Source organism: Citrus clementina, unplaced genomic scaffold (genome assembly GCF_000493195.1).
Source record: "Citrus clementina cultivar Clemenules unplaced genomic scaffold, Citrus_clementina_v1.0 scaffold_5, whole genome shotgun sequence".
In the NCBI taxonomy this organism is placed as follows: domain Eukaryota; kingdom Viridiplantae; phylum Streptophyta; class Magnoliopsida; order Sapindales; family Rutaceae; genus Citrus; species Citrus x clementina.
Window position 1 is genome coordinate 405,843 of NW_006262201.1, and position 25,535 is coordinate 431,377.

General features: G+C 34.6%; 5 protein-coding genes across 5 annotated transcripts; 4 read left to right on the top strand and 1 right to left on the bottom strand.

The window, feature by feature from the left end:
- The first annotated feature begins 639 nt into the window (after nt 1–639).
- On the top strand, nt 640–5,041 carry LOC18042287 (PHD finger protein ALFIN-LIKE 7). The gene is made up of 5 exons (XM_006431325.2): nt 640–1,094; nt 1,213–1,245; nt 3,120–3,348; nt 4,224–4,347; nt 4,444–5,041. Exons 1-5 carry the CDS (start codon nt 998–1,000, stop codon nt 4,714–4,716), a joined length of 756 nt encoding a protein of 251 aa, XP_006431388.1. The 5' UTR covers nt 640–997; the 3' UTR covers nt 4,717–5,041.
- A 3,332-nt stretch (nt 5,042–8,373) lies between these two features.
- On the top strand, nt 8,374–14,501 carry LOC18041082 (protein STICHEL). Its single transcript, XM_006431326.2, has 6 exons — nt 8,374–10,501; nt 10,725–10,914; nt 11,629–12,192; nt 12,870–13,653; nt 14,000–14,081; nt 14,166–14,501. The coding sequence occupies exons 1-6, from the start codon at nt 8,414–8,416 to the stop codon at nt 14,262–14,264; spliced, it is 3,807 nt and encodes a 1,268-aa protein (XP_006431389.1). The 5' UTR covers nt 8,374–8,413; the 3' UTR covers nt 14,265–14,501.
- Nucleotides 14,502–14,717: 216 nt separating this feature from the next.
- On the bottom strand, nt 14,718–18,324 carry LOC18041083 (2-C-methyl-D-erythritol 4-phosphate cytidylyltransferase, chloroplastic). Its single transcript, XM_006431327.2, has 12 exons — nt 17,910–18,324; nt 17,749–17,831; nt 17,600–17,671; nt 17,358–17,413; nt 16,843–16,922; nt 16,602–16,684; nt 15,953–16,030; nt 15,775–15,843; nt 15,521–15,589; nt 15,379–15,425; nt 15,111–15,201; nt 14,718–14,925 (listed from the first exon to the last, which is right to left on the bottom strand). Exons 1-12 carry the CDS (start codon nt 17,998–18,000, stop codon nt 14,860–14,862), a joined length of 885 nt encoding a protein of 294 aa, XP_006431390.1. The 5' UTR covers nt 18,001–18,324; the 3' UTR covers nt 14,718–14,859.
- A 431-nt stretch (nt 18,325–18,755) lies between these two features.
- Nucleotides 18,756–21,309, top strand: LOC18040743 (probable tRNA N6-adenosine threonylcarbamoyltransferase). Its single transcript, XM_006431328.2, has 4 exons — nt 18,756–18,988; nt 19,480–20,042; nt 20,425–20,580; nt 20,722–21,309. Exons 2-4 carry the CDS (start codon nt 19,488–19,490, stop codon nt 21,058–21,060), a joined length of 1,050 nt encoding a protein of 349 aa, XP_006431391.1. The 5' UTR covers nt 18,756–18,988; nt 19,480–19,487; the 3' UTR covers nt 21,061–21,309.
- On the top strand, nt 21,079–24,061 carry LOC18040744 (NADH dehydrogenase [ubiquinone] 1 beta subcomplex subunit 3-B). The gene is made up of 3 exons (XM_006431331.2): nt 21,079–21,093; nt 21,596–21,902; nt 23,815–24,061. Exons 1-2 carry the CDS (start codon nt 21,079–21,081, stop codon nt 21,872–21,874), a joined length of 294 nt encoding a protein of 97 aa, XP_006431394.2. The 3' UTR covers nt 21,875–21,902; nt 23,815–24,061.
- Nucleotides 24,062–25,535: the final 1,474 nt, after the last annotated feature.

Consider the following 25,535-nt stretch of genomic DNA (forward strand, 5'->3'; position numbering starts at 1 on the left):
ATGGTTAGCTCAAAACAGTATACTCAAGTATGTAATTGAAACACATAACATGATTTTCTTCATAGACTTCATTATTTCAAAATTTACCTTGCCATAATATTTTGGGTTCCATTAATTTGAATGACTGCGTGATTATAAAAATAAATATTATCTTTATATATATTATTATGATTTAATGATTAACATATGTATTCAACTAAAAGTGTTGGTCCAAATTTAACTACGGCCTAATATTTTATATATCCTACATTCAAGTTACAAGTTTTCCTTCTACACTCGGGGGCTGAAAATTTTAAGTTTTCGATCATTGCTTAAATGGTAAAAACCTAAAAGGGTAACACTGTCCAAAATCTTTGTTTACAGTTTCCTCCAATGGTAGGCATTTATATTGGTCATAATTTTGATGTTTTGTGAAGAAAGAATAATAAGCTCCAAAATGTAACACAGACTTCAATACAAGCCCCCTTTGTATTCAATTTAAAAAAACAATTATAATTACCCTATAGCCCCGAAGTGGGTCCCTTTAAATGGACAAATAAGAAATAACATAACATAAACCCTTAATAAAAACCTTTTAAAAAAAATTAACAAATAATAATATTATTATTATTATTGTTATAACTTTGGCAATTTTCCCCAACTCGCTATCTTTATATGCACACAAATCTCTAACCCAAATTCAAACCCAAAATTGTCTCTTGCCTCTCTCTTTCTCTTTCTCTTTCTCTTTCCTTTTTCTCTTCTGGGTCTCTTCTGTTTTCTGTTGTCTAATTACAAATTCAATTCAATTAATTCAAACAGATAATGAAAAGCAAAACACGTTAAAAAAGAAGCCCTTTTTTCCCCCCAAATCGGAAAACGGACGAAAACCCTAACTGAGGCTTCTATCGTCAAAGCTTCTTTTTCTGTTCCAATTTAACTCTTTTTGTTCAATACTCGAAACCCATTTGCTAGAATTTGAAGATAATTGTTGAGAAATTAGTTAATTTTGCTTGCTATGGAAGCGATACCGCACCCTATACCTAGAACTGTAGAGGAGGTTTTCAGCGATTTTAAGGGCAGACGGGCTGGCTTGATTAAGGCTTTAACAGCTGGTAATGGCTTAATATTTTCTTCTCTTTTTATTTGAACTAAATTAATGGGTTTGTTCTATTTGAGCTTATGATTATTTTTTCTTGTTAATTTTAATTTTAATTTTCTGGGTTGTTGCAGATGTTGAGAAGTTCTACCAGCAGTGCGATCCTGGTGGGTTTTTCTTTTCCATACCTAGTTTTTGTTTATTTAATTGTAATTGGACTTTGTTTTTTCCTTCTTTTTTTTCTATATTTTTGTATTATATTGACTGAATGACTCGGTATTTAATAATCAGTACGTGTTATTTATAGCTCTGTTTCATGTATAAGAGAGGCAAATTATGTTATAGAAACCAACTCGTTTATTTATTTATTTTTTTTCAGTTGGAAGAATTTTAATGGAGACAATGTCTGTGATATGAATTAACTAAGTTCATGCTTGTCTTGAGTGTTTTGAGATTGTACAAAGTCCATGATTTGTCTTTAATTAAAGATGAAATGCTTGTTTTAAGGTAGTTTTGCTTGTCGTAGCACTCGGAGGCTTACATTTTTTTTTTTTGGTTCACTTACACGGTTAGTTTCTGTGTTATTCATAAATTTCTGTGCTTCCTCACTTGCATCGTCATTAACTCCTTCCATGATGTTTTCTTCTGTAAACGCATTTATGTTTGCCTTTCACTAGTTTGAAGGACATTTTTCATTGAAAGATCCAAATGAATTGAAATTGCTGCTATAATGTATTTGCTTTGCTGCTGTAGCAGGTCTGTGTAAATAAACTAGAAAAGTCTTAAAGTGTTGTTGTACCTATATACTTCAGTCCAGCTGGCTTCCTAGCTGCAGAAAATCTCAAGCTTTTTCATTCTTGACTGTCAGGTTCTTGTGTTTATTATATTGGTTGGAAGCAGATGGTTAGTTCAGTATGAATTCTTGGCATTTGGTTATGTGGAAGTTCTGGACATTTGTTGATTTGTTTGTTTGCATGATTGATTTTCAAAATAATTCATTTGGCTGCATAATTGTTGAAAAATCCAAAATTCTAGTGGTATTTATTTATTTATTTTTGGATTGATGCAGCTATGTTTGTTGGAAGTGTGTTGTAATCTTCTGTTGAGTCCTTGGCATTTATGTTTTATGTAGTCATCCATATGCTTTTTCTTGAGTTATGTGGTATCTGTTATCATATTAATTTTGATTGTCTTTTTCTCAAGTCATTTTGTATACATTTTATTGTTTCTTTTAGTAGGCATCGATATTTTCACTTTAGCCTTCCTACTTTCATATATCAGCTGGAGTGGAAAGATTGAAAGATTAGTTTGGTTCACTTTTACAATGAGCCACATGTTATTACAACACTGCATCATTGCAACCAAATAGGGAAACTGCGACACAAGAAGAATGCCCATTGGAAAATAGGGATCGTGCAGCTGCCTGCAGAAAATTCCTGAATTCTTGGTGATAGTGATTATTTATGTTGGACTCCTGCTCTTATGTCTGTGGATCCGCCTAGTATTTTCAGTTTGATCCTTCAATCTAATTTCCTTATGGTTGTATGTTTATTGACTTATATTCTGTCATGGTATTATGATTTGATATCCTTTTCTTATCAGGCGAGTTGGCTAACATGAAGTTCACTTTACTATTTTCGTCAATGTTTATTGGAGTGCAAAGCTTCACCATATAGTGTGGTTTGTGACTGTTGTGTTGTCTAATGTGTTGCCTTATCTTCTTTTTGGCTTGTTTGTAAAAAATTAGAACTCTAATTCTAATTGTCATTATGTTTGGCTGCTATACTCTATGTCCATAGTCAAATGTCATCCCTTTTTGGTTTGTTTTTATGGTTTATGTCCAAATGTTGCTAGAGCAGTTGATGTCAATAAAAGAGTATCTTCCTGGACTAACAGTCTCCTTCTGCATTCTTAATGTTTTATGAAACCAAGTACTTTTTTGTGCTTTTAGTTATTGGTATGATAAAATGAGATCTGATTATATGAACAATTCAAGGCAGATTGCACATTTTTATTTAAAATACTAGTATTGTGCATACAGAAAAAGAGAACTTGTGCCTATACGGGCTTCCTAATGAGACATGGGAAGTTAATCTGCCTGTTGAGGAGGTGCCTCCCGAGCTCCCTGAGCCAGCATTAGGTATAAACTTTGCTAGAGATGGAATGCAGGAGAAGGACTGGTTATCACTGGTTGCAGTGCACAGTGATTCATGGTTGCTTGCTGTAGCTTTTTATTTTGGTGCACGCTTTGGATTTGGCAAAAATGAAAGGTATTTTCTCTTTCTTGCCCATTTACTTGCATTTGCTATAATCTCCAGAGCTTTAGCATTAGTATCTGCATTTTTGGTATCATATTGTTAGTTCTTAGTCCTGTCTCATAGTTCTGCCACTGCTTTTCAACATTACAAGATGATAAAGGGGATATGCATAGATATTTCATTAAATTTTATGGTTGAGATTGTTTCAATTGAAAGTTCAAGGTAGTAAGTCCAGGGGAGAGTAAAAATATATGTTTGATTATTTCACTTATTTTTGTAAGAATATACGTTTGATCATTCCACATATTTATCTTTTATAATGCTAATTGGTGATGATTTGTCTTCTCTCATATTTGTATTTATAACTATTTATTGGTAACTTGATCTACCAATATTAAGTTTAACAAGTCTAATAACGTTGTCTTGACATTAATTTATGATTGGTTATTCTGTGGTCAACAATTTAAGGCCCCTCCAGGTTTTTGTTTTATACACTCTGGCTTGTAAAATTCGGTCAGAACCACCTTGGTTACTATGTTTCATTCATCTCATTCATGTTACAAAGTCATATGATCAACTGTATGACATATGATGTTTGACAACCTATGCGTTCAAGTTGTCATTAACGAAAGGAAGTTTATGGTCTCCGACAAAGTCTGACTCATTCAGCCGGTTGACACTGCTCAATGGAATGTTAATAATCTAATCGGGTATCATAGATTTCTTGAACAAAAGACAAAAATAGGAGTAACTGAACAATATACTACGGAACTATTGTTGAAGTTATACATGATATGGAAAACCTGCGATGCTATGCTTGACCAGGAAGTTTAATAAAGTCAAGATGAATGTCTGGTTCTAATTTTTCTTGGAATTGGATCTTGCAGGAAGAAACTTTTCCAGATGATAAATGATCTCCCAACCATCTTTGAAGTTGTAACTGGAAATGCTAAGCAACCAAAGGACCTATCTGCTAATCACAATAGCAGCAAAAGCAAATCGAGTGGAAAGGTTTGAGGAAATTGAAATTGGAACTTAATGGTTTTCAGTTACTATTGTTTTTATCAAATTCTTTTCTCTCACGGTTTGGATGTTGCCTTCGAGCAGTCTCGTCCAGCTGAATCACAAACCAAAGCAGTGAAGATGTCTCCACCACCGAAGGACGATGATGATAGCGGTGATGAAGAAGAGGAAGATGATGAACAGGGTGCCACCTGTGGAGCATGCGGGGATAACTATGGCACTGACGAATTCTGGATCTGCTGCGATATCTGTGAGAAATGGTTCCACGGCAAATGTGTAAAGATTACACCTGCGAAGGCCGAGCACATCAAGCAGTACAAGTGCCCCAGCTGCAGTAGCAAGAGGGCTAGAGTTTAAGATCAGTTATGAAGTTGGGAATTGAACAACGATTGAACAAAGCAAGACAAGATTAGAACTTTTTTCGTTACAGTTTGAGAGTAAAACAGAGTCAGATACCTGTTTTAGTCAATGAATTTGCAACTCCTGTTTAATTTTCTCTGGAATTTGTGTTTTGAAATAGCTGCTGGCATTTAGAAATGCAAATGTTGGAGCAAGTTTTCTGGTGGTTTGATCTAAAGTTCTTGTTGTGAATGTGTAAGCATCATTGACAAAAGGCTCTTCCTATTCTATGACTGTGTCCTTTGTTAAAGGAAAAGATTGGAACATTCCTCATTGTAGCATCAAACATGCAAGGAAATTGAAGCATAACTTGGCTTGAGCATGAAGTCATCATAACATGCTCCCAAATTTTGGTGCAAAATTATTGTCCGCCAATTGCTACCAATTGGATGAAAAAGTTCCAATTTCAAGAAGCAATCAAATATTGTTTTAAATAAGTGGATGCAAGTACAAACTAATAATGGTGAGGTGGTCTTCTGATTGTCCACAATCTATTGCTAAATTTATGTTAAAAAGTGGAAAAGTGATTTGATAATATTTCACCAACTGTAAGCATCCAAATGTGGGGATTTTGGTAAAAGAATGTTCCAACTATTTACGTAAGCAAACACACTATAACTATAACTATAACTATATATATATATTCTAATGGAGGGTCTTGTCTTAAATGAATCACTGAAGAGTAACATGTTTACATTTTGACTTTCAATGATTTCATTATGGACACACTCAATGATCATCACCAAAAAATTTTTTTAAAAAAAGTTAAGATTTAACAAAACACACATGCAATTGGAGAGCTTTAGAAACAATTAAGACATTTTAACTCAACGCATTAATCATGATAATCATTAGTTCATGTGGAAAAGAAATTTTTGATCGCAATTATGAAATGAAGACATAATTAACTCACGCAACTTTATATTCCATTTTAATTGAGCAAAAATATCGATATTAATTAATTAATTCAACTCGTTAGGTCCCTTCTTTTTTTTTTGTAAATGGAGGAGCTTAAGGTTAAAAAGCCTCCCTCATATCTAAAATCTACAAAGAAACAATGAAATAAAAGACTTGTGGGATCAAGTAGGCTTTTCAATTCGTTCAAGGCCATGGGGACCTACTCTTTAAAGTTTCTATTTGTTGCAATTGCATTATTAGGCTTTGATGCTGCCGCTTGGATAAGCTTCTTGTGGTATTAATCAAAATAGAAAATGCATTGTCATGCTATAAAATCCAACAGTAGAATTCCACCAAAATCAAACATGTTTTGTTTGTCTGCAAAAATTCTATCAGAAAAAGCACAAGAAACCAAACACAACCAAGAAACTGCATTGGCCCTGTCTTTATAAATCTGCTTAAAGCCATAAATGGTTTAGGGCTTAGCAAAAGGTATTGGGTTTTTTTTTTATTATTAGTAGTATTGTCGTGCAAGCTCAAGTGATGATTAATATTCAATTGACAAAAACCTAAAGAAACCAAAAGTTGCATGTGATTAAGCATTTGGCTGTAGATGGGTTAAAGCATGTTGTGAGTAGAAAATTTAATGTCATTAATCTCCAACTGATAAACAATTTAATGCTTGACTAACCAATCACGTGCTAAAGAGGAAAAGAGATCTGATTTGGGAATATCTTAAAGGATTAGTTTAATTGGGAAATTATTAAAATTAAGAAGAGTTGTGAAGAAAAAAAAACCATGATAGAGATTAGAGAGAGGTCTCATTGTGGCCTTGGCACATGCTTTGGTTGTTAAATAGAAAATTGATCGATCGATCACCAAAACTTGACCAACACCCATTTTTGTCTACGTTTTGATTGTGATTGATAAGCCATTTTCAATTGCTAACGTATGGATACTGCTTCAACATGGAATCTAAATCTTGATCTTGATGGTGGAGAGAAAATTGTGATTTGTTTTCTAAAAATGAAAAACAAAATTAAGATACATATGACTCATATGTAAATAATTACATGAAACGTGAAATTAATAATATCAAACGTTATACATATAGATCGTAAAAATGATAAATGATAACACAAAACATCATAATAGTAATGATGTACGTTGTCAAAATTAGTAATACATTAACTATATTAATTATTTGGATTAAAATGGTAAAACTCTATATTGGTGTTAATGTAAAGTCCAGAATTTCACTCTTTTTCTCTCTTTTCTATTTTTTTTCCTTTTTAAAATAGAGATCACATTGTTGTGCGCTGCATCCTCTAAAAGTTTTTTCTTTCTTTCTTTCTTTTTTATTTTTTTGTCACATTATTCATCAAAAGAAAAGAAAAAAAACCTCATCAATTTCTTCTTCAGAAAGTACTTTCTAGTTTCTATGCAACTCTTCACCTTATCTTGTCATGAATTCACAAGCTTGATTCATTCAATAAGTTCAACCATATTGGTTGAAGAGATGGCGAATATGCATTTACTGAAAAAGCAAGGAACACCTAATGACTTTGTGCCTTTAACTTTAATAGAAGGACACTCAAATGCAAAATGAACATATAAACAGAAAATTGCAACCAATTAATCAATAGCTATGAAAAGATCAAACTACTGAATTGAATTGTTCTATTCTCTTGTACAAATGTCTCTATTTTATATCATTCAAAATAATATTATTATAGTGCATATGTATTTTACAAAGTGAATAGTAGACATTCCAACTTAAAAACTTTTTCAAAATTTATATAGCTTCTTGACACTTGAATCACATAGATAAACAATGATACAGAATTAGTGTAATAACATAGTATAATATTAATATTGATGGATGTAAATAGAAACATTTTACAATTCTTTTTAAGTGGATCTTTTATATATAGTTATATACCATTCACCACATTACCAATACAATATATATATATATATATATATTAGCAAAAATAGTAGTATCAATATCTTTCCAAAAACATATTCTTAAAAGAAGTTTATTTTTTTTCCTTTATAATGTTTTCTTTTTCTTTCTTGCAATAAATATTTCCATAAATCATTAAAAAAATATTGTGTAACAAAACAGACAAAAGACAAGAAGAGACCAAGAACTGTTTCAAGTGTAAAAAGGCAAAAACTGTAAAATAAAAAATAAATAAAAAATAAAAAAAATGAAAGACAAAAAACACAACACAAATATCAAAAGAAGTAGAAATCCCGGGGTCCCCGGGGCTTCCTCCACAGTCCAAAGTTCTCTTTCACACACACACTCACTCACATTCCAAAGATTCAACTTTCAACAATTTTGATTTGAGGCGCCAACTAAGAAATAGGAGTAAAAAATAAAAAATAAAAAATAGAAATAAAGAAGTAAAAACCCTAGTGACAGTGAGTGAAGAAGAAGAAAAGGAAAAATCAACAAAAAATATTATTTATATTGTCAGGTACTGGTCCATTTCATACTCACACTGTCAAAATCCATTATTTCCTATCCACTCTCTCTTTCACTAATCATTTATTACCATTTTCGTTCAAAGTTTCAATTTTTTTTCCTTTTTGTTGTTGGGTTTGTATGATTTGTAAATTTTGTGTACGTGGGGTTTGAAGCTTTGATGAGTGAAATGGGAATGTGGGTATTGTTTTAAACTTGTAAAGTTTTGTTTTGGGGTTTGTGGGTTTTTTTTTTTTTTTTTAATTCTTGGTTTGACCAAGGGAAATGGCTGAAATGAGAGGGAGGTTGCAGTTGAAGAAAGAGCTGACACAAATTAGGAAAGCAGCCCGTTTGCGTGATCCGGGGACCACATCTTCATGGAAGTCACCATTGAGTTCATCCAGATCTCTAGCAGCAGCAGTGGCAGCAGCTTCTGCTTCTGGCTCTGCTTGGAAGATCAATAACAATAACAAGCAATTGGTTGATGAAGACAACAATGTGAGTATTAATAATGGGAATGTGAATGGGAAAGAGAAGAGGGTGTTTTTGTGTAATTGGAAGAATCAGAAATCTTCGAGTGAGACTAGTGCAGTTGCAAGAAATGATGATGATGATATTGATGTCGATGATGATGAGGATGAAGGATCTTCCTCGGTTATTGAAAGTGTTGATGATAGCTTGAGTGATGCAAGAAATGGTGGTGATTCAAAGAGTGATACTTATTTGGGTGAGAATCGGGCATCGTCGATTTTCAGGTGTAGAGATGCAAATCTTGTGTCTGTGGCAACTCCAGCAATGAAAAGAGCAATGGCTGCCAAGAGAAAAAGTAAGAGACATAAAACCCTTTCCGATTCTTTAACTAGATATCAACAAAAACAAATTATTCTTGCTAGGAATTCAGCGGCATTAGGTTTAGGCAGGGATGAGTCTGTTGAGCAATCCGATGATACTGAAGATTATTGTAATTCGGAGGATTTTCGTAAATATTCTGGGGCTTCCCCATTGCTATTAAAACTTAAGCATAAGAACTGGTCACATTCGTCTTCTAAGTTGTTGAAAGGTGGTAGAAAAGAAGATTCGTCTTATAGTTACAGCACACCTGCATTGTCTACTAGTTCTTATAATAGGTATGTTAATCGTAATCCTAGTACAATTGGATCTTGGGATGCCACAACAGCATCCTTGAATGATAATGATGATGCTATGGATGATCATTTGGATCTCCCTGGTCGTCAAGGATGTGGGATTCCGTGCTATTGGTCAAAAAGGACACCAAAACATAGAGGGGTATGTGGGAGTTGTTGCTCTCCTTCCCTTTCAGATACTCTAAGGAGGAAAGGAAGTAGTATTTTGTGTGGGAGCCAGACGATGTATCATGGAAGGAGACGCTCGTCATCTGTTTCTAACAAGAGGAGAATGGCTTCAAGAAGTGCCCAAGGTGTTCTCCCATTACTCGCCAATAATGGTGATGGGAGAGCAGGGTCATCTATCGGAACTGGCCGTAGTGATGATGAACTTTCTACAAACTTTGGGGAGCTCGATTTGGAGGCATTAAGCAGATTAGATGGCAGGAGGTGGTCATCAAGCTGTAGGAGTCAAGATGGGTTAGAGATTGTAGCTTTAAATGGAGAGGAAGAGGAAGGTGTACTGGAGAATATAAGGAGTTTGAGCCAGAAATACAAGCCGATCTTCTTTGATGAATTGATTGGACAGAATATTGTGGTTCAATCACTTGTGAATACCATTTCAAGGGGAAGAATTGCTCCTGTTTATCTTTTCCAAGGTCCTCGAGGGACAGGGAAAACGTCAACGGCTAAGATCTTTTCTGCTGCTCTGAATTGTGTGGCTACTGACCAAACCAAGCCCTGTGGGTACTGCAGAGAATGTAACGACTTCATCTCTGGAAAAAGTAGGAATTTTATGGAAGTTGATGGCACCAATAAAAAAGGAATGGACAGAGTTAGATACATTTTGAAACACTTATCTGCTGGTCTTCCATCAGCCTCTCCACGATTCAAGGTTTTTGTTATTGATGAGTGTCACCTGTTGCCCTCGAAGACGTGGCTGGCGTTTCTCAAGTTTCTTGAAGAACCACCACAGAGAGTTGTGTTCATATTCATAACAACAGATATTGACAATGTGCCCCGTAGCATACAATCACGGTGTCAAAAATATCTATTCAACAAAATTAAAGATGGTGACATTGTAGCGAGGTTGAGGAAAATTTCTGCTGAGGAGAATCTGAATGTTGAGCCGGATGCATTAGATTTAATTGCTCTGAACGCTGATGGTTCTCTTCGAGATGCTGAAACTATGTTAGACCAGCTCAGTTTGCTTGGAAAAAGAATCACTTCATCTCTTGTAAATGAACTTGTGAGTTTTATCGACAATGCTTTGTTGGCATGGTTTGATTCGGATTTAGTTATTAACACTACCATAATTTCATGAATGGGAATATGATCAATTAACAAAAAAACTATTTTGTAAAGAAAAGCTAAACCATCTCAAGTGCATGTGAGTTTCATATTTTTCTGATCCTTTAGTTGTACATATAATTAGTTCAACTTACATATGCAATTTGCTGACTTCTCTGCAGGTGGGGGTTGTTTCTGAAGAGAAATTACTGGAACTTTTAGAATTAGCGATGTCATCAGACACTGCAGAAACGGTGAAAAGAGCCAGGGAGTTGATGGATTCTGGGGTTGATCCAATGGTTTTGATGTCTCAACTGGCTAGCCTCATCATGGATATCATTGCTGGAACCTACACCATTGGTGGAAGGAGTTGTGAGTATTATCCATTTCACTTTTTCATGGTTGTTTCTTCGGAAGCAGAAGCTCCAAAGAGATAGAAAATTTGTTCTCTAATTAGATCAATCTGCTATGTTTGAAATCCCTGTTAACTCAATTTTGGTAAGTTAATATTGGGAATACCAGACCGCCTAGATATACTAAATCATAAATTGGTAATACCTAGCTTTTCAAACAAATGCGTCAGAGAAACATTTTTCTCTTTATTTTTATTTTACTGAAATCTCCGTGGACTCAAGTACACAATTTGTGTATAATGTCTTTGAGGCGACTAGATGTCCCATTTATTCTCATAAGGAAAAATATTGGTATGTATCTATTATCATTGATTTGTCTCATCATATTTTTTATAAGGTAAGTTTTAATCTGCAGCAATTTTCCAAAAAGGTTAATTCTTTTAGTTACTTGTCGTGTATTTGCAGCCAACTTAAACCCATTATGGAAAGTTGGTTAACATTGTATCCAGAACCTTGGTTTGCTGATTGTGATTGGTTACATTGTATCCATTTTATCCACCTTTTATTGTTGTTCCAACTTTCATTTATTTATCTTAGCTTCAATTGAAATGCAGCCAAAAAGAAAAGGAGAAACATTTTGAGTTTGAAACCCATTGTAAAATTTATTCTCTGCTGTCAGTTAGAAATATTACAATTGAAATTACTGATATGCATTGTTGTTGTCATTCTCTAGTAACTGAAGCAGAATTGGAGAGATTAAAGCATGCATTGAAGCTCCTTTCAGAGGCTGAGAAACAGCTAAGGCTTTCAAGTGAACGCTGCACGTGGTTCACTGCAACCTTGTTGCAACTTGGTTCAATGCATTCACCAGATCTCACTCAGTCAGGTAGCAGTAGAAGGCAGAGCTCTAGGACTACCGAGGAAGATCCATCAAGTACTTCAAGAGAAGCTGTTGTTTACAAGCGGATGTCAGGTCCTCAATATATGCCTCAAAATGCAGTATCCCCTGCTTCCTTGCGTGAACCAGTTAATGGAAATTCCAGGCATCTTGGAGAAGTATTATCACGAATTGATGGTCATAATTCTTATTCCAAGCCCTCACATAGCCGGTTGAAAGATGCGGGTGCCTTGGCTGTCTCACAGAATGGCAATATTGTTGGAAATACGATTATTACATGCAGAAATTCAGAAAAGCTAGGTGAGATCTGGGCACAGTGTATTGAAAGGTGTCATTCGAAGACATTGAAGCAGCTACTGCAGGTCCATGGAAAGCTTTTGTCTATCTCTGAGGTTGAAAGTAAGTCCAATAAGTTTTACTGGGAAATTGAATTACACAATGTAAAAGAATATATACACAGACATAATATGTATATTCTTAATCGTTATTACTGTTATTTGATTCTCAATCCTATTAACTGAACACACACGCACACTACCAAGGCCTAGCTCCACTGGTTAGTGGACGGCCTTCTTAAAGGTTCGAGACTCATGTAGTGTGCGTGCGTATTTGATTAATAATTTTTTTTTTAAATCTTATTTAATTTAAAAAATATTCAAGTAGTCAAGAAGTGCTTCCAGGAAATTTTGGGTGAAAATAATCCTTTGGGCTATGATTGCTAATTTTTTTGTAAATTTAAGCATCTTAATTTTTGAAGTTCTATAAAAATGAAAGTGGGTAAAGTGTCATATTAAGTGTAAATTGCGAAACTAATAAGGATTTTGATTTGTTAAGTACCTTGAGAAATGGTATATACTGCTGTAACAATATTGTTTTTCTCTGTCTGTGGCTCCCTATTTTTGGCCTCTACTAATATGGATTTTGATTTATTAAGTTCCTTGAGTGGAGGTGTATAGTTCCTTGTCTGTCTCCATCTCTGGCTCCCTATTATTGGCCTTTTTGGTCCACATGCTGTTGATTCAAATTTCCTTAAAGATGTTTGCAAGTGTTTAAATTTCTATATTTTCTCCTTGCAGGAGTTTTAATTGCCTACGTTGCATTTGGAGATGGAGATATTAAGTCAAGAGCAGAAAGGTTTTTGAGCAGTATTACCAATTCAATTGAAACTGTATTGAGACGCAATGTAGAGGTTAGAATAATCCTGTTGCCGGATGGTGAGGCTTCTATTCACCATGGAATTTCTAATGAGTTACCTAAAGGTCTCAAAAAGACAGAAACCACTGCCGCAATTGAGAGGGAAGGAAAGGCACTTTGCTCAAATGCAAACGATAATTATTCTGATTCAGACTCACAGCAGATTCCTGTTAATGTAGCGAGGAAAGTATCCAGAGGAAGTTTTAATGAGTTGGAAGGTAAGTTTAAAGGAGAGGATGATCATTCAAATTGTTCTCCCCTTTTTGCTGACGGCAATTCGGAAATTAGTAGTACAAAAGGGAGGAGGCAGGAGATTCCAATGCAGCGAATAGAATCCATAATCCGCGAACAGAGGTTAGAAACTGCATGGTTACAGGCTACAGAGAAAGGAGCCCCTGGATCACTGGGTCATTTGAGACCTGAGAAGAATCAAGTGTTGCCCCAGGAGGATATCTATCGACAAAATCATATGGAGTCCCTTCTTTCATCAGGATTGTCTTCTCAGCAATGGGAAGATGAATTAAATCAGGAACTCAAAATTTTGAAGCTCAATGAAGATAGAGTGCTCAAGAAGGATGAGAATGGCAAAAAGGGTGAAAATTACCCGATATTGCCAAGCTTATTGCATGATAGCAGTTTTATGGGGAATTTCAGCAAAGAGAACCAGTAAGTCTTTTACTGACATCTATTGTAATTATATATTATTTTTTCTGTGATACTTTGCACTCCTTGGGTCCCAATCGAGAATAGATTTCCAAAAACTAAAGCCTAGAAATTGATAGAACAATTAGGTTGCTTGAAATTTGGTGTACTATATCCAGCTTGTTGCTAGGTATAGGGTTGATCTTACAAGATCCAGCTAAAAGTCCAATACCCAATTCCAGAAGTTTAGAGAAAAGTGGCTTAATCCAATACTGAAGAATTCAAGATTGTTGAGTTTACCTTTTTCTTGAAGTACTAGATTCTCACTTAGATTGTATACCTCTCATGCTAAATGCTGGTGTTTCTTTAGGGGATATGAATCAGGGTCACAAGCTGGAGGTTGCAGTGGGCTATTCTGTTGGAATAACACCAAACCTCATAAGAAGGGAAAGGTATTTTATCAGTATTAATATGTTTCTTCCTTCATTCTAGCATTTTGCATAAAGTCATCAGGTTCTATTTCTGTGTGTGAACAGGTCAAAGGAACCCCTGTTCGATCACGAAAAGGCGGGCATTTTTCATTATTTGTCGATTGCACAAAGGCAAAAAAAAGTGAAAGCAGACTTAGAAGATAAATGGGGAGCTTAAATTTAAGTAGTTGGGAATTCATCCTTTTGTTTTCTTTGCAAATTTTTTTGTGTATTTATTTTCCAGTTAAACCATTCTTCAAGAATGCGAGCTGAGCTCAAAGAGAATGATGTAAAATGAAAAGGATATGTTGGACTTTGCCATTTGTTTAGCTGCAGCTAATTTTTATGCCATGAATTATATATAATGAGAAACAGTCTAAGATGAAAGCAATTCAGCTTTTGCACTGCCTTGCTTGCTGGTGTAGTAAAATTAGTTTTTGCGAGTTGCTCATGGTGCCATTTCAACCCATTCATTTACGGATCCGCTGATATACATCAGATAATGCATGTTACAGATCTCAACACAACATTTGAAACTTCTTACACTAAACTTGAAACATCTAATAGAAAAATAGAAATCAAACTTGAATTGTAAACCAAAATTTGAAATGTTTAATAGAAAACTTGAACGGTATTTGTGTACCGAATCCCATTTATTCACCATTTATTCAAGGTGTACCGTGGAGTATGGACCCCAGTGTTTAGTTAAAATTTCGGAAGCAAAAGTTCAAAAATACAACACAACAGATAAAAACTTCTATTAAGAAGACTCTGAGCTCAAATTCAATATCCTCTCTGCAATTAACAAATCATCAGGGGTTGTAACCTGGAATTCAGAATACACAACACATCAATTTGCAGTTCATATAACTTCAAGGTCACCTTTTTCATGCATAGGATGAATTTTTTGAGGAAACTACTGTATTTCAGGCTAAAAAATGTTGATTCTGTTATATGAAAATGCTAAATGTCAATCAGTAAGGGGTAACAGGTGAGATTTCCACCCATTACCTTGATGTTGGTGTAAGATCCTTCGGTGATGTATACAGGATGTTTGAGATGCTCCACTATAGATACATCATCAGTAACTTCAAGACCTTCCCTGTAGACAATTACAGTTTGCTAAGAACATTTTTTCTGTATAGAGGTGTGAACACAATGAATTAAAATGGAACAACCGGTAAATTGTTTTTATCTGGAAATCATAGACATCAGTATCAGCATGATGGGTTCACAGTAAAAGATTTATAGATGAGGAGCTTAAAAGCAAATGCAGTACCTATTGACAAGCTCAAAACCCTTTTTAAGCAAGTCAGGCTTAATCACCTATAACAAAAAATTTATGGAAGTTACAAAATAATATATCCAATATGTCAAATTGTTAGAACAGAAATATCATGCAGTCTCTTGCAACAGCAAACCTGAGGGGTCTGCATTTCCCAAAGAGTTTTGCGGTCCAGGGTTCTAACCACAAAAGATTCGCTATTTGCCTGCATGCATATATTAGGGAATAAGTTCCCAAATCTATAAAACCATTTGCTTCCCCAAACTATATTCTCCAATGCACATCCGGAGTATAAGAAGCAGAAAGCAATGAATTTTAACTGGAATAAGAAAGTGAAGTAAAAAGACGTATCAAATCCCAAATGGTACAAGTGCAAAGGCTAATGTGCACCTCTTTAATTGTAGCTTTGGCAGGAACACCAAGTACAGCTGCTCCGACCCGCAAAGCATCCATAAGGACCTAATAGTGGTAAAATAATGAGGCACATAGCCAATATTTTTCTGGAACTCCTAGAAAATATGGGAATGTTTACTAGACCTGTTTACTAAACCAAACCACCAGCCCATACCTTTTGCACATCTTTAGATAATACCAAAGGTCTAGCAGAATCATGGATGCACACGAGCTCAGAGTTAAAATCAACTTCCTGGATGCAAAAGCAGCATATAACAATACAAATGAAAGCTAATGTTAAATTATCAGCCACTAAGAGCAAATCAAAAAACTGGATGAGAAAAAAAGAACTGGATATCAGGACACCATAATTTTTGACTAATTTGTTACGAAACATTTGACTCAATAAACAATTGATATAATATCTTATTGTGACTTTATTGGTGGGTCGTCAAGTTTAATTTTTTGAAAAAAAAGAGAAAGAAAAAAGAAAGAAGCTAATAATCCACTTATGCGTACCACCAATCCTTGAGATAAATCATTTGGTTATATTCTAACAATTCATGGCATGAAGAATTAATAACAGATAAAATATAAACCCAGAAAGAAGAAGAATAAAGCAGTGTTGCTGCCAAATTTCAAGCAAAATCCAGTTTTCTTTAAGTTAAATTTTATGAGTAGAGAAATTTATTTGCTAGCAGTAACCATTGAATAGTTTTCAGTAAGTTTTTACAGGCACTAGAGGAAAATTGAATCAACATAAGATGTTGAAAAAGCAAGAACATAGATAGAGAAACTAAATTTCCTCTTAATTATCTATGCACCTGAAGTCCGCTGTAAACAGAATCTTGCCTCTCCTTCCCCGGAAGTGAGAATTTAAGGTCTACATTGATCTTCTCTTTGGTTTCTGAAAGAAAAATCAAGAAATTAGTTTACATATTTCTGGTAGCACTCATGCCCAACATTAAAAGGTGACCAAACTGGTATACTCATTAATAGGAGAAAGCATACTATGCAAGCACACGAAGAGAGAGAGAGAGAGAGGGAGAGAGAGAGGACAGAAACCTTCAAAGATGTCACTGTAAGATGGATCACAAACTACCACAATTTCCTTCACTTCAACCATGCGTGAGAAAGTGTAGAAACTGAAGAAAAAATGCATTTTATTATTTTCAGAAGAAAAAACGAGGATCAGTCATAAGCAATGGAAACAACGACTATTACAACTTTAAACACATAACTGTTATTTTGCCTGAGGGCCAGACCTCAGTAACTGAATCCCACCCAGGGTACCTTTAACCCAAGGTACTATTCTAAAATAAACTGAGAATCACATTAACAACACTATGGAAATACTATAATGTTTGTTACTGGATCAAGAAGAAAACTCCATATTCCCAGAAAGACCAACTCTCACATTCTATTTGATTTTTCATGCCGAATGTAACTGAACATAGGTTACAGTTTAAACACGGAAGTCCCTCTTAAACCATACATCAATACTTTGATAGAAAAAATTAATATCTAACACAGGTTGTTGGAATACTACAATATTGTTGATGCAAGATATTGGCATTTACCTATACAATGCAATGGGTTGACCCAAAAGTGGTAGATACTGCTTTGGCATGTTCGCCTATTGGGACAAACATAAAATAACCATCATCTGAAAGAAGAAAATTAAGAACAATAGGAATTGAAGAACGTAATAAACTTATACATACAATATGGATAATACCATAGCATTGTATGCATATCCAAACAATACAAATAACAGCTCATATGAAAATGAGCCTCTGGATAAAAACAACAAGATACTTACACCCATTCGTTTGCCCCTCCCTCCAGCCAAAAGAATAACTGATACACTCTTATCTTTAACAACGACAGAACCCTGAGATACAAGAACATAACATGATTAACTGCTAAAAATGGACGTGAAGCAACTCAAAGGAAATAAATCCCACTTACATTATCAACTTTAGCAGAACATCTAATCCTGGATGTTGCAAGCCTGGCCCTCCTTGTCAAGCCAAAGAACTGATTTTTATGCCCTGAAAAGCACCAAATTGAATAGAAATCACATCAAAATAACAAGCAAAGGATATGCTCCATTGCCCATCAAAAGTTACCAGTTCTGGAGAAAGTTTGGTGGTTGTCCGGGAACAGTGAGAGAGAAGAAGTTGAAGAAGACAGAGCAAGGTTCAGCTGAAGCAGGCCCATGAGTCTAATTTGTCAGCTTCACCTTTCTCAGTCAGTCAAATACCGAAATTGAAATATGGAAATGAAGAAGTGAAATGCTGCTGAGAGATTAAAGCAGAGAATGTAGTGTGTGTTTGTTGACTCTGTGCAGACGGAGACAAATCAAAACGATCATAATTCTTGTGCTGTTAAGTTTTTTTTTCAATTTCTTTATTTCTTTATTTATTATCTTTTTAAGACAGCCATCTTTGAAATAAACAAAGTTTCATTCACACAGCTACCGCTCAAATTCAGAGTGTGATAAATAAATGAACCAATGGTAAATTTAGATAAATTAAAATTTGATGATAAAAAATAATTGAAATTTTATTTTTTTTATATACTTTTGATATTTAACCATATTGAATTTAGTTTTCTTACAAAAATATCATCTAGGTCCATGAGAAATTGGGATAGTTGCTAAAATGTTTGAGCTTTTTCATTGGGGGAAAAAGAAAAAAGAAAGAAAGAAAGAACAAGTTCAGATACCTTGAAAAAAAATTAGAGCAACAAATACCTTTTAGCATAAAAAACTAATGAAATAAGAGATTCGGGTCCAGCTACGGTATAGTGGTGGTACGGTATTACTATTACATCCAGTCGTTGGATCCATTTAGATGGATGGATCTATTAGAATCCAACTGCTGGATGCACACCATAGTTTTCTCCGAGAGATTCATAACTGATTCAATAAGGTCCACCTAATTTTGAATTTTTTTTTAAAAATTGAATATTAATGTTGAAAACGCGGCGTTCGCTAAAAGGGTACTATATTTGCAACTCCCGGACACTCCCACACTCGATACAATCCCACTGCCCACCATAACCCGTTGACGTAAAAACCCTAATTCGCCCCTAACGCATTCTCATTCGCCTCCCTCCTCCTCGCCCTCCACTCACTGTCACACTTCGCCGCTGGCTGCTGTCCTTATCGCCGTCCTGTCGTCGCCAACAGTTGCAAAACCCCAAGGTTAGCTTCTTATATGCAACTTTTTCCATTTTTCAATTTTCATTTCGCTCCAATTTCTCTATACATGCTTCCATATAATAAAGTCACAACATTTCTCAGCTTTAGATCACGAAAGAGGCTCAAAGTCCCCAAGTTTGAGTAGACATAGGCTTATAATTAGGTTTATTGCTTCTGAAAATATAAAAATTCAATCTTTTTCACAAGTCACCTTATCTGTCTGATGTAAGTACGCTTAGGATTTACGGTGCTGTGGCTTTTTAACTCATAGCTGTTGTGAAATTGGTCGCTTGCTGTTAAGTACAGCTGTTCTGTAAGCATGTGGAGTTGGAAATTTGTGCTTAAGCATGATTTCTCATATCTTGAATGTGTGAATTATCATTTTTGAGTTGTTGTATTTATTCTAAATGTTCGGTTTGAGGATTATTGTCCATTTCTCTCTAGTTTAGTCATTTTCCCATTAGAAGTTTATCTACTCATGGGAATGCATGCAGGGTTAAAGATGAAGAGGATGATAGCTCTTGGATTTGAAGGTTCGGCTAACAAGATTGGTGTTGGGGTTGTTACGTTAGATGGAAGTATTCTATCAAATCCACGCCACACATATTTCACGCCACCTGGGCAGGGATTTCTTCCACGAGAAACTGCTCAACACCATCTAGAACACGTTCTTCCACTTGTCAAATCTGCTTTGAAAACTGCTGGAATAACCCCAGATGAAATTGATTGCCTTTGTTACACCAGGGGTCCGGGCATGGGAGCGCCACTGCAAGTTGCTGCTGTTGTTGTCCGGGTTCTATCTCAGCTGTGGAAGAAGCCAATTGTTGCTGTTAATCACTGCGTGGCACATATTGAGATGGGGAGGATTGTGACTGGAGCGGAGGATCCTGTTGTGTTGTATGTCAGCGGTGGAAATACCCAGGTGATTGCTTATAGTGAAGGAAGGTATCGGATCTTTGGGGAGACTATCGATATTGCTGTGGGTAACTGCTTGGATCGGTTTGCAAGGGTTTTAACACTGTCCAATGATCCAAGCCCTGGATACAACATTGAGCAGGTATGTGAAGATTGGTTTATTCAACATTTTTCTTCTTTTCAGAAGGATTAAATCCATTTAGATTTTATATGTAATTGTAAAACATTTAGGTAAGGAATGATTTAGACCAGTTGAATTTTTAAGTCTATATCTGGGCCCTACCTGTGAAGTGGTTTAAGCATGTGTCTCGCAATTCGAGAATTGTGTTTCTATTACCTGCTTATCTTCTGATCTTCATTCATCATTTCCTGAATCATCATCATGGAAATATATACATGCATTAGGTTATTTATCAAAAATCTTTGGGTACTGGCTTGTGTTTAATTCTTCGGTTGGTAGATTGAGTGATGGGACAGAAGGTCTTCTATTTTGAATTGCCTAATATGATTTTCTTCTTTCCCAGCTGGCAAAGAAAGGGGAAAAGTTTCTTGATCTTCCTTATGTTGTAAAAGGGATGGATGTCTCTTTTAGCGGGATATTGAGCTATATTGAAGCAACTGCTGCGGAGAAGCTCAACAATAATGAGTGCACTCCTGCAGATTTGTGCTATTCCCTGCAGGTTAGTTGCATTTTTTATCCTTTAATCCGTTGGAACAGCATGAGCCATAGCTTTAAAGACTGCAATTATATCTAGCCATTCTTCATGGTCGTTATATGAATCTAATTGGAAATTTACATTTCGCTTGATGATGTGTTACAGGAAACTCTTTTTGCGATGCTTGTGGAGATCACGGAACGGGCAATGGCACATTGTGACAAAAAGGATGTTCTTATTGTAGGCGGTGTGGGTTGTAACGAGCGCTTGCAAGAGATGATGAGAACAATGTGCTCCGAGCGGGGTGGAAGGCTGTTTGCAACGGATGACCGATATTGTGTTGACAACGGAGCAATGATTGCGTACACCGGTCTGCTTGCTTTTGCTCATGGTTCATCAACTCCGTTAGAGGAATCAACCTTTACCCAGCGATTCAGGACGGATGAAGTGCATGCAGTCTGGAGAGAAAAAGAAGATTCAGCTTGCAAGAATGGTAGTCATTAAGGAAGCTAGCTGATTCAGATGGTAGATTTAGAGGTAGGATCATTCTGGCAGTGCCAGCAGTAATTTAGTATTAAGCTTGCGAATGAATTTTGATTAAAGATGTTGTAAATTTAAAGTAGGAAGCAAATTATTTTGTGTTCAAGCATTTAAAATAGTTCGTATTTTCTTCTTAGTAATGTACATCCACAATTTTAAGGATGAGTTATATAAAGCACTCTTAATTATAATGAGAGATGGTTTAGCGGACGATGTTATTTATGTTATCGTATTACCATGGACATACGTTGGTTAATTTACAACTTCAACTCCACTTATGAGATTTTATTAAATTATGCCGATCGAAAGAAGTTGTTCGCTAAATTGTAAATCCGTAAATATGAAAATTTTTATGGGCTAATGGGCTTGTTTAGTTGAGATGAGATGGAGAATGAAGGCCAGGCCCAATTAAGCCCAAAATATACACAACGCAGCAAACTAAAAGGGCACGATCAATTTCGCAGTTTCCACTTTCCATATTCCTCCACACGACTGACAGAAGAAGAAGAAGCATCGATCGAAAGAGTTAGCGAGTGTTGACAAAATAAGTGAAAGGATGGGGCACACAGGCGAGTTCTTCAGGCGGAGAGATGGGTGGAGAAAGCATCCACTGCTGACGAGCAATCTGCGTCAAGCCACCCCAGGACTCGGCATCGCTCTCGTCGCTTTTGGAATCTATCTTGTTGGCGAACAAGTCTACAATAGGGTCATCGCTCCTTCTCCTTCTCATTCTCACCACACCCACCACCAGCACTCCGCTGCGTCCTCTTCTCACTGAAGCTCTTCAGCTCTCCTGCTTCTCTCAGGTCTGTTGTTGAATTGAATTGCCCCCACATTTGACTGCAAAAATTTCTCTTTTTCTTTTCTGGGTTATATTGTTTAATAACATTTTGTTAGGTTTGTTTTCGGTGTGATTTTTTGAGATTTGGGGTTTTGCTGTGGATTTTATGATATGGGTATGTGATAAATTTTTAGGTTTTTCTTAGTTTAGTTTAACAATCTGGTCAGATTCATCCATCGTGCTTCAGCTGCTGACCCTACACATTTGAGAATAAATTCATCTTCTTGCCTGTTTTTGATAGAATTAGCATTCGTCTGTCTTTTTTTTATTTATTTAAATTATGATATGTTTGTTAACCATGCGAGTCTGTGTAAAATTTTGGATTTTATGGGTTTTTTGTGAAATGAATATGTCTGAAATTTATGTTTTTATTGATATTAAGATCTAGACGGGTTCACCTGCTCTCTGGCCAGCTGGGTAGTACACTTCATTTCTTTTGCATTTTATGTATTATGCTTATTTCCTTGCTATTGGTGCTAGATTTCGGATTTTCTGGTACTTTATGACGTGTTTGTATCTAGTTTAGGTTTTTATTTGTATTATGGCCACATTGGTTTCATTGCTCTCATCATTTCTGATTGCTAAGTCATACTCATTTGATGTGCATCATATGGTTATTGTCTTGTTTATTCACATGATCTTTAGTTGAGCCAAATGTGTAGAGTTGTTACTGTTCAACAGGGGTTTCTATTTAGTAATCACTCCATGTGAAGCAGTCCCTCTTTTTCCTTATGCAATGTTGCTGCTATTTCATTCAATTTGACTATGATTTTGTTGTTTATAGCTAATTGATCATCATTGATGGAGGAATGTTAGGAAATTAAGTTGTATTAAATACTAAATATAGACAATTTGGTTAGGCATAAGACGAATGGAAAATGTTTGTTCTTAGATGCTGGGCAGTAAGTTATTTACTTACACTGATGAAGTTATAACTAACACTAGTTTCATATGGCTGAGTGATTTACTTGTATGGTTATTTTATCTGTTGGGAATGCAGTTGTGGGGATTAGCTGGTTCCACCGGCAAGTTCTTTTTCACTTTGATGGGGTGTGTTAGGAATGAATGACATTCAAACTGTGGATTTGATGCCAGGGGCTTTTCAACTCTATGGAGGGCAGGGGATAAGGGTCGCAAAGAACACCTTGGAGATTGTCATTTCTAGGATGAGCAATAATACCCTTCTGAAAATTCATTGGTTTGTCAGTGTTTGATTTATGACCATCCGATTTCTGATCCTACAATTTTTTGGGCTAATTTAGAAATCATATGGTGTTAAATACTGTATCTTATTTGGTAGTATTTTACGAAATAATATACGAAATAATATTTGCTTATGATTGACTTTACAAAACAATATCCGGTGTGCTTGTATTAACCCTGCTGTGTTTTCGGAAGGCTTGCAAGTAATTTTACAGTACAGAGGGCTGCTTTGTTATTCTGTTAGTTGGTTATTGATGTAGAACAGGCCGTAGCTTGGACAGTTTTTTCTTTATTTTAAGTTTTTTTTTTTTTTTTTTAATTCTGTCTGTAGAACTTTATTGTGTTAAAATAATTTGAATTTACACAGTTTGGTAAATTCACGTTATTTAGTGTTTTAGTATAAAAGGGAGCTGAACCCTATTTGTTTTGGTTGGTTGATTCATAATATTAAAAAAAAAAATCTTTTTGAGAAGATTTGTTCTTTCTTTACTTTCATGTTGTGTCAGTTATCCCCATTAAAGTTTACAATTGCCCTTTATTATTCTTTGACGAGGAGCTTTTGCGAATCTGTGATTTAAGCTGACAGAATTGTTACATGCAAATTTAATATGACCAAACAGATCCTCTATCTAGCCCTCCTAGTTATGTATCTATCTTGATTATTTTCTTAATAGGTGGCTGAAGATGGTGGTCACATGTTGGAAGAGGATTGAAGTTTGGACCTGTTTTCATTTCCCATTTTGTTATTTGATTTAATAAGATCAACTTTGCCATGTTTAGTGTTACTTTGTTGTGTATTAAGTTTAGTGTGTTAGACTTGATCTGATATGTAGATGTTTAATCTTTTGCTTTTGATATCGTTATGCATTCAATGGCTCTACATTTGGTGCCTGAAATGTTTCGAATAAAGAAGTTTCCTTATATAAATATGTTGTCTTATTTATATATTTTTTGATCAAGTTTTCTATTTTTATGCATGACGTTTTTATGGTTCGTTTCCTTAATTTAATTTTTTTGTACCAGTCATTGAAAAAAGGAATGTAACTTAAAATGATGACTTAAATTTTCATTCGTTTCATTTCATTCAATCTAAAGGTGTATATTTTTTTGTCAAAAATCTGCAATGAGTCACCTTTATTCTTGTATTATTCAAATGAATAGATCAGCCGAATGAAAGTTTAATTAAAAGATTGAATAGATTAAATGGATGAAAATTGAAGTAAAATGTTGAAGTTAAGGAGCCCTAAAAGTTATAGAAGAAACTCGATGAGAGTAACGTTGAAAATATGTTATCTGTTATGGTTAAAAATATGTTATCCGTACTTTAAGAACTTTCGGATTTTTATGTATGTGTGTGTAGTTCTTTTCTAATGCAAGTGTCTTCATTTTTTTTTATATCCAGACACATTTTTTAAATCATAAGATTTAAGAGAGTTAGGTTGTGTTTGTTTTTTTATTTGAAATTTGAATAGGTATGAATTTAACTGAAGTCTGAATAGGTCTGAATGAAAATATCTTAGTGATATATTGTTTTTTTGTTTTCAACATCTAAAGAGAGAGATTTAAAAGATAGGAGTTTGACATAAATATCATTTTAAGTGGTGCATATATTTGTTCTTCACAATTTATGATTTTCACAGGTTGATTAATTTGGTAGCATTAAAAAAAAATACTATCATTGTTGATCTTAATTTAATTTTTTAATAAAAAAATGTAATAATAACATCAAATTTTATTATAAAATCAAAACTGTTATTTTATTTTTTATTTATCACAATGGACATATTTTAATTTGTTCAATATTTCAGTTTAGTTAATGTTATCATGTGAATAAAAATTTAAACCAATTAAAAAAATAACTTCAAGAATAATATATAAATATTAAGTTTATACATAATATTGAAAATACATGAATTATTAAGGGTATTTTTGAGATTTGAAATTGAAATTTTACATTTAGACTTCACACTTCAAATAAAAGTGGAATTTTTTCTACTTTTTCTATTCAGATAAAATTGTTTGATAATAAGTGATAAGTTAAAAAAATAAATAACCTAAAATAAATAAATATCTGAAAAAAAATTAAATTCAGACTTCAGACTAAAAAATAAATAGTATCTTAATTTTTAATTATTTTAAATCATATAATTTAAGAACGTGTCTGCATTATAAAAAAAAATATAAACGCTCGTACTTAAAAATAATTATACAAAAGAGTATGCGTAGAGTGGAAGGATATAATTATTATATCCTGAATGAACAAACCAACAGGCCAGCTCGATTTTTATTATGATAATTCCTAGAGCCGTTAAATAAGAAATTTACAGTTTATGGCGGGGCCTCATAATAAAAAATTATTATTTTAACTAGTGGAAAAGAACAATATATTTAAATT

Coding starts and splice junctions, on each gene's coding strand:
- LOC18041083 (XM_006431327.2), bottom strand. CDS start 18,000: ATGGGCCTGCTTCAGCTGAACCTTGCTCTGTCTTCTTCAACTTCTTCT. Junction 16,685..16,842: donor TTACAGTGACATCTTTGAAG/GTTTCTGTCCTC, acceptor TTTTTCTTTCAG/AAACCAAAGAGAAGATCAAT. Junction 15,202..15,378: donor GGTTTTGAGCTTGTCAATAG/GTACTGCATTTG, acceptor AATTGTCTACAG/GGAAGGTCTTGAAGTTACTG.
- LOC18041082 (XM_006431326.2), top strand. CDS start 8,414: ATGGCTGAAATGAGAGGGAGGTTGCAGTTGAAGAAAGAGCTGACACAA. Junction 10,502..10,724: donor CATCTCTTGTAAATGAACTT/GTGAGTTTTATC, acceptor ACTTCTCTGCAG/GTGGGGGTTGTTTCTGAAGA. Junction 14,082..14,165: donor AACCTCATAAGAAGGGAAAG/GTATTTTATCAG, acceptor GTGTGTGAACAG/GTCAAAGGAACCCCTGTTCG.
- LOC18040743 (XM_006431328.2), top strand. CDS start 19,488: ATGAAGAGGATGATAGCTCTTGGATTTGAAGGTTCGGCTAACAAGATT. Junction 20,043..20,424: donor CTGGATACAACATTGAGCAG/GTATGTGAAGAT, acceptor CTTCTTTCCCAG/CTGGCAAAGAAAGGGGAAAA. Junction 20,581..20,721: donor ATTTGTGCTATTCCCTGCAG/GTTAGTTGCATT, acceptor GATGTGTTACAG/GAAACTCTTTTTGCGATGCT.
- LOC18042287 (XM_006431325.2), top strand. CDS start 998: ATGGAAGCGATACCGCACCCTATACCTAGAACTGTAGAGGAGGTTTTC. Junction 1,246..3,119: donor CTACCAGCAGTGCGATCCTG/GTGGGTTTTTCT, acceptor TTGTGCATACAG/AAAAAGAGAACTTGTGCCTA. Junction 4,348..4,443: donor AAAGCAAATCGAGTGGAAAG/GTTTGAGGAAAT, acceptor GCCTTCGAGCAG/TCTCGTCCAGCTGAATCACA.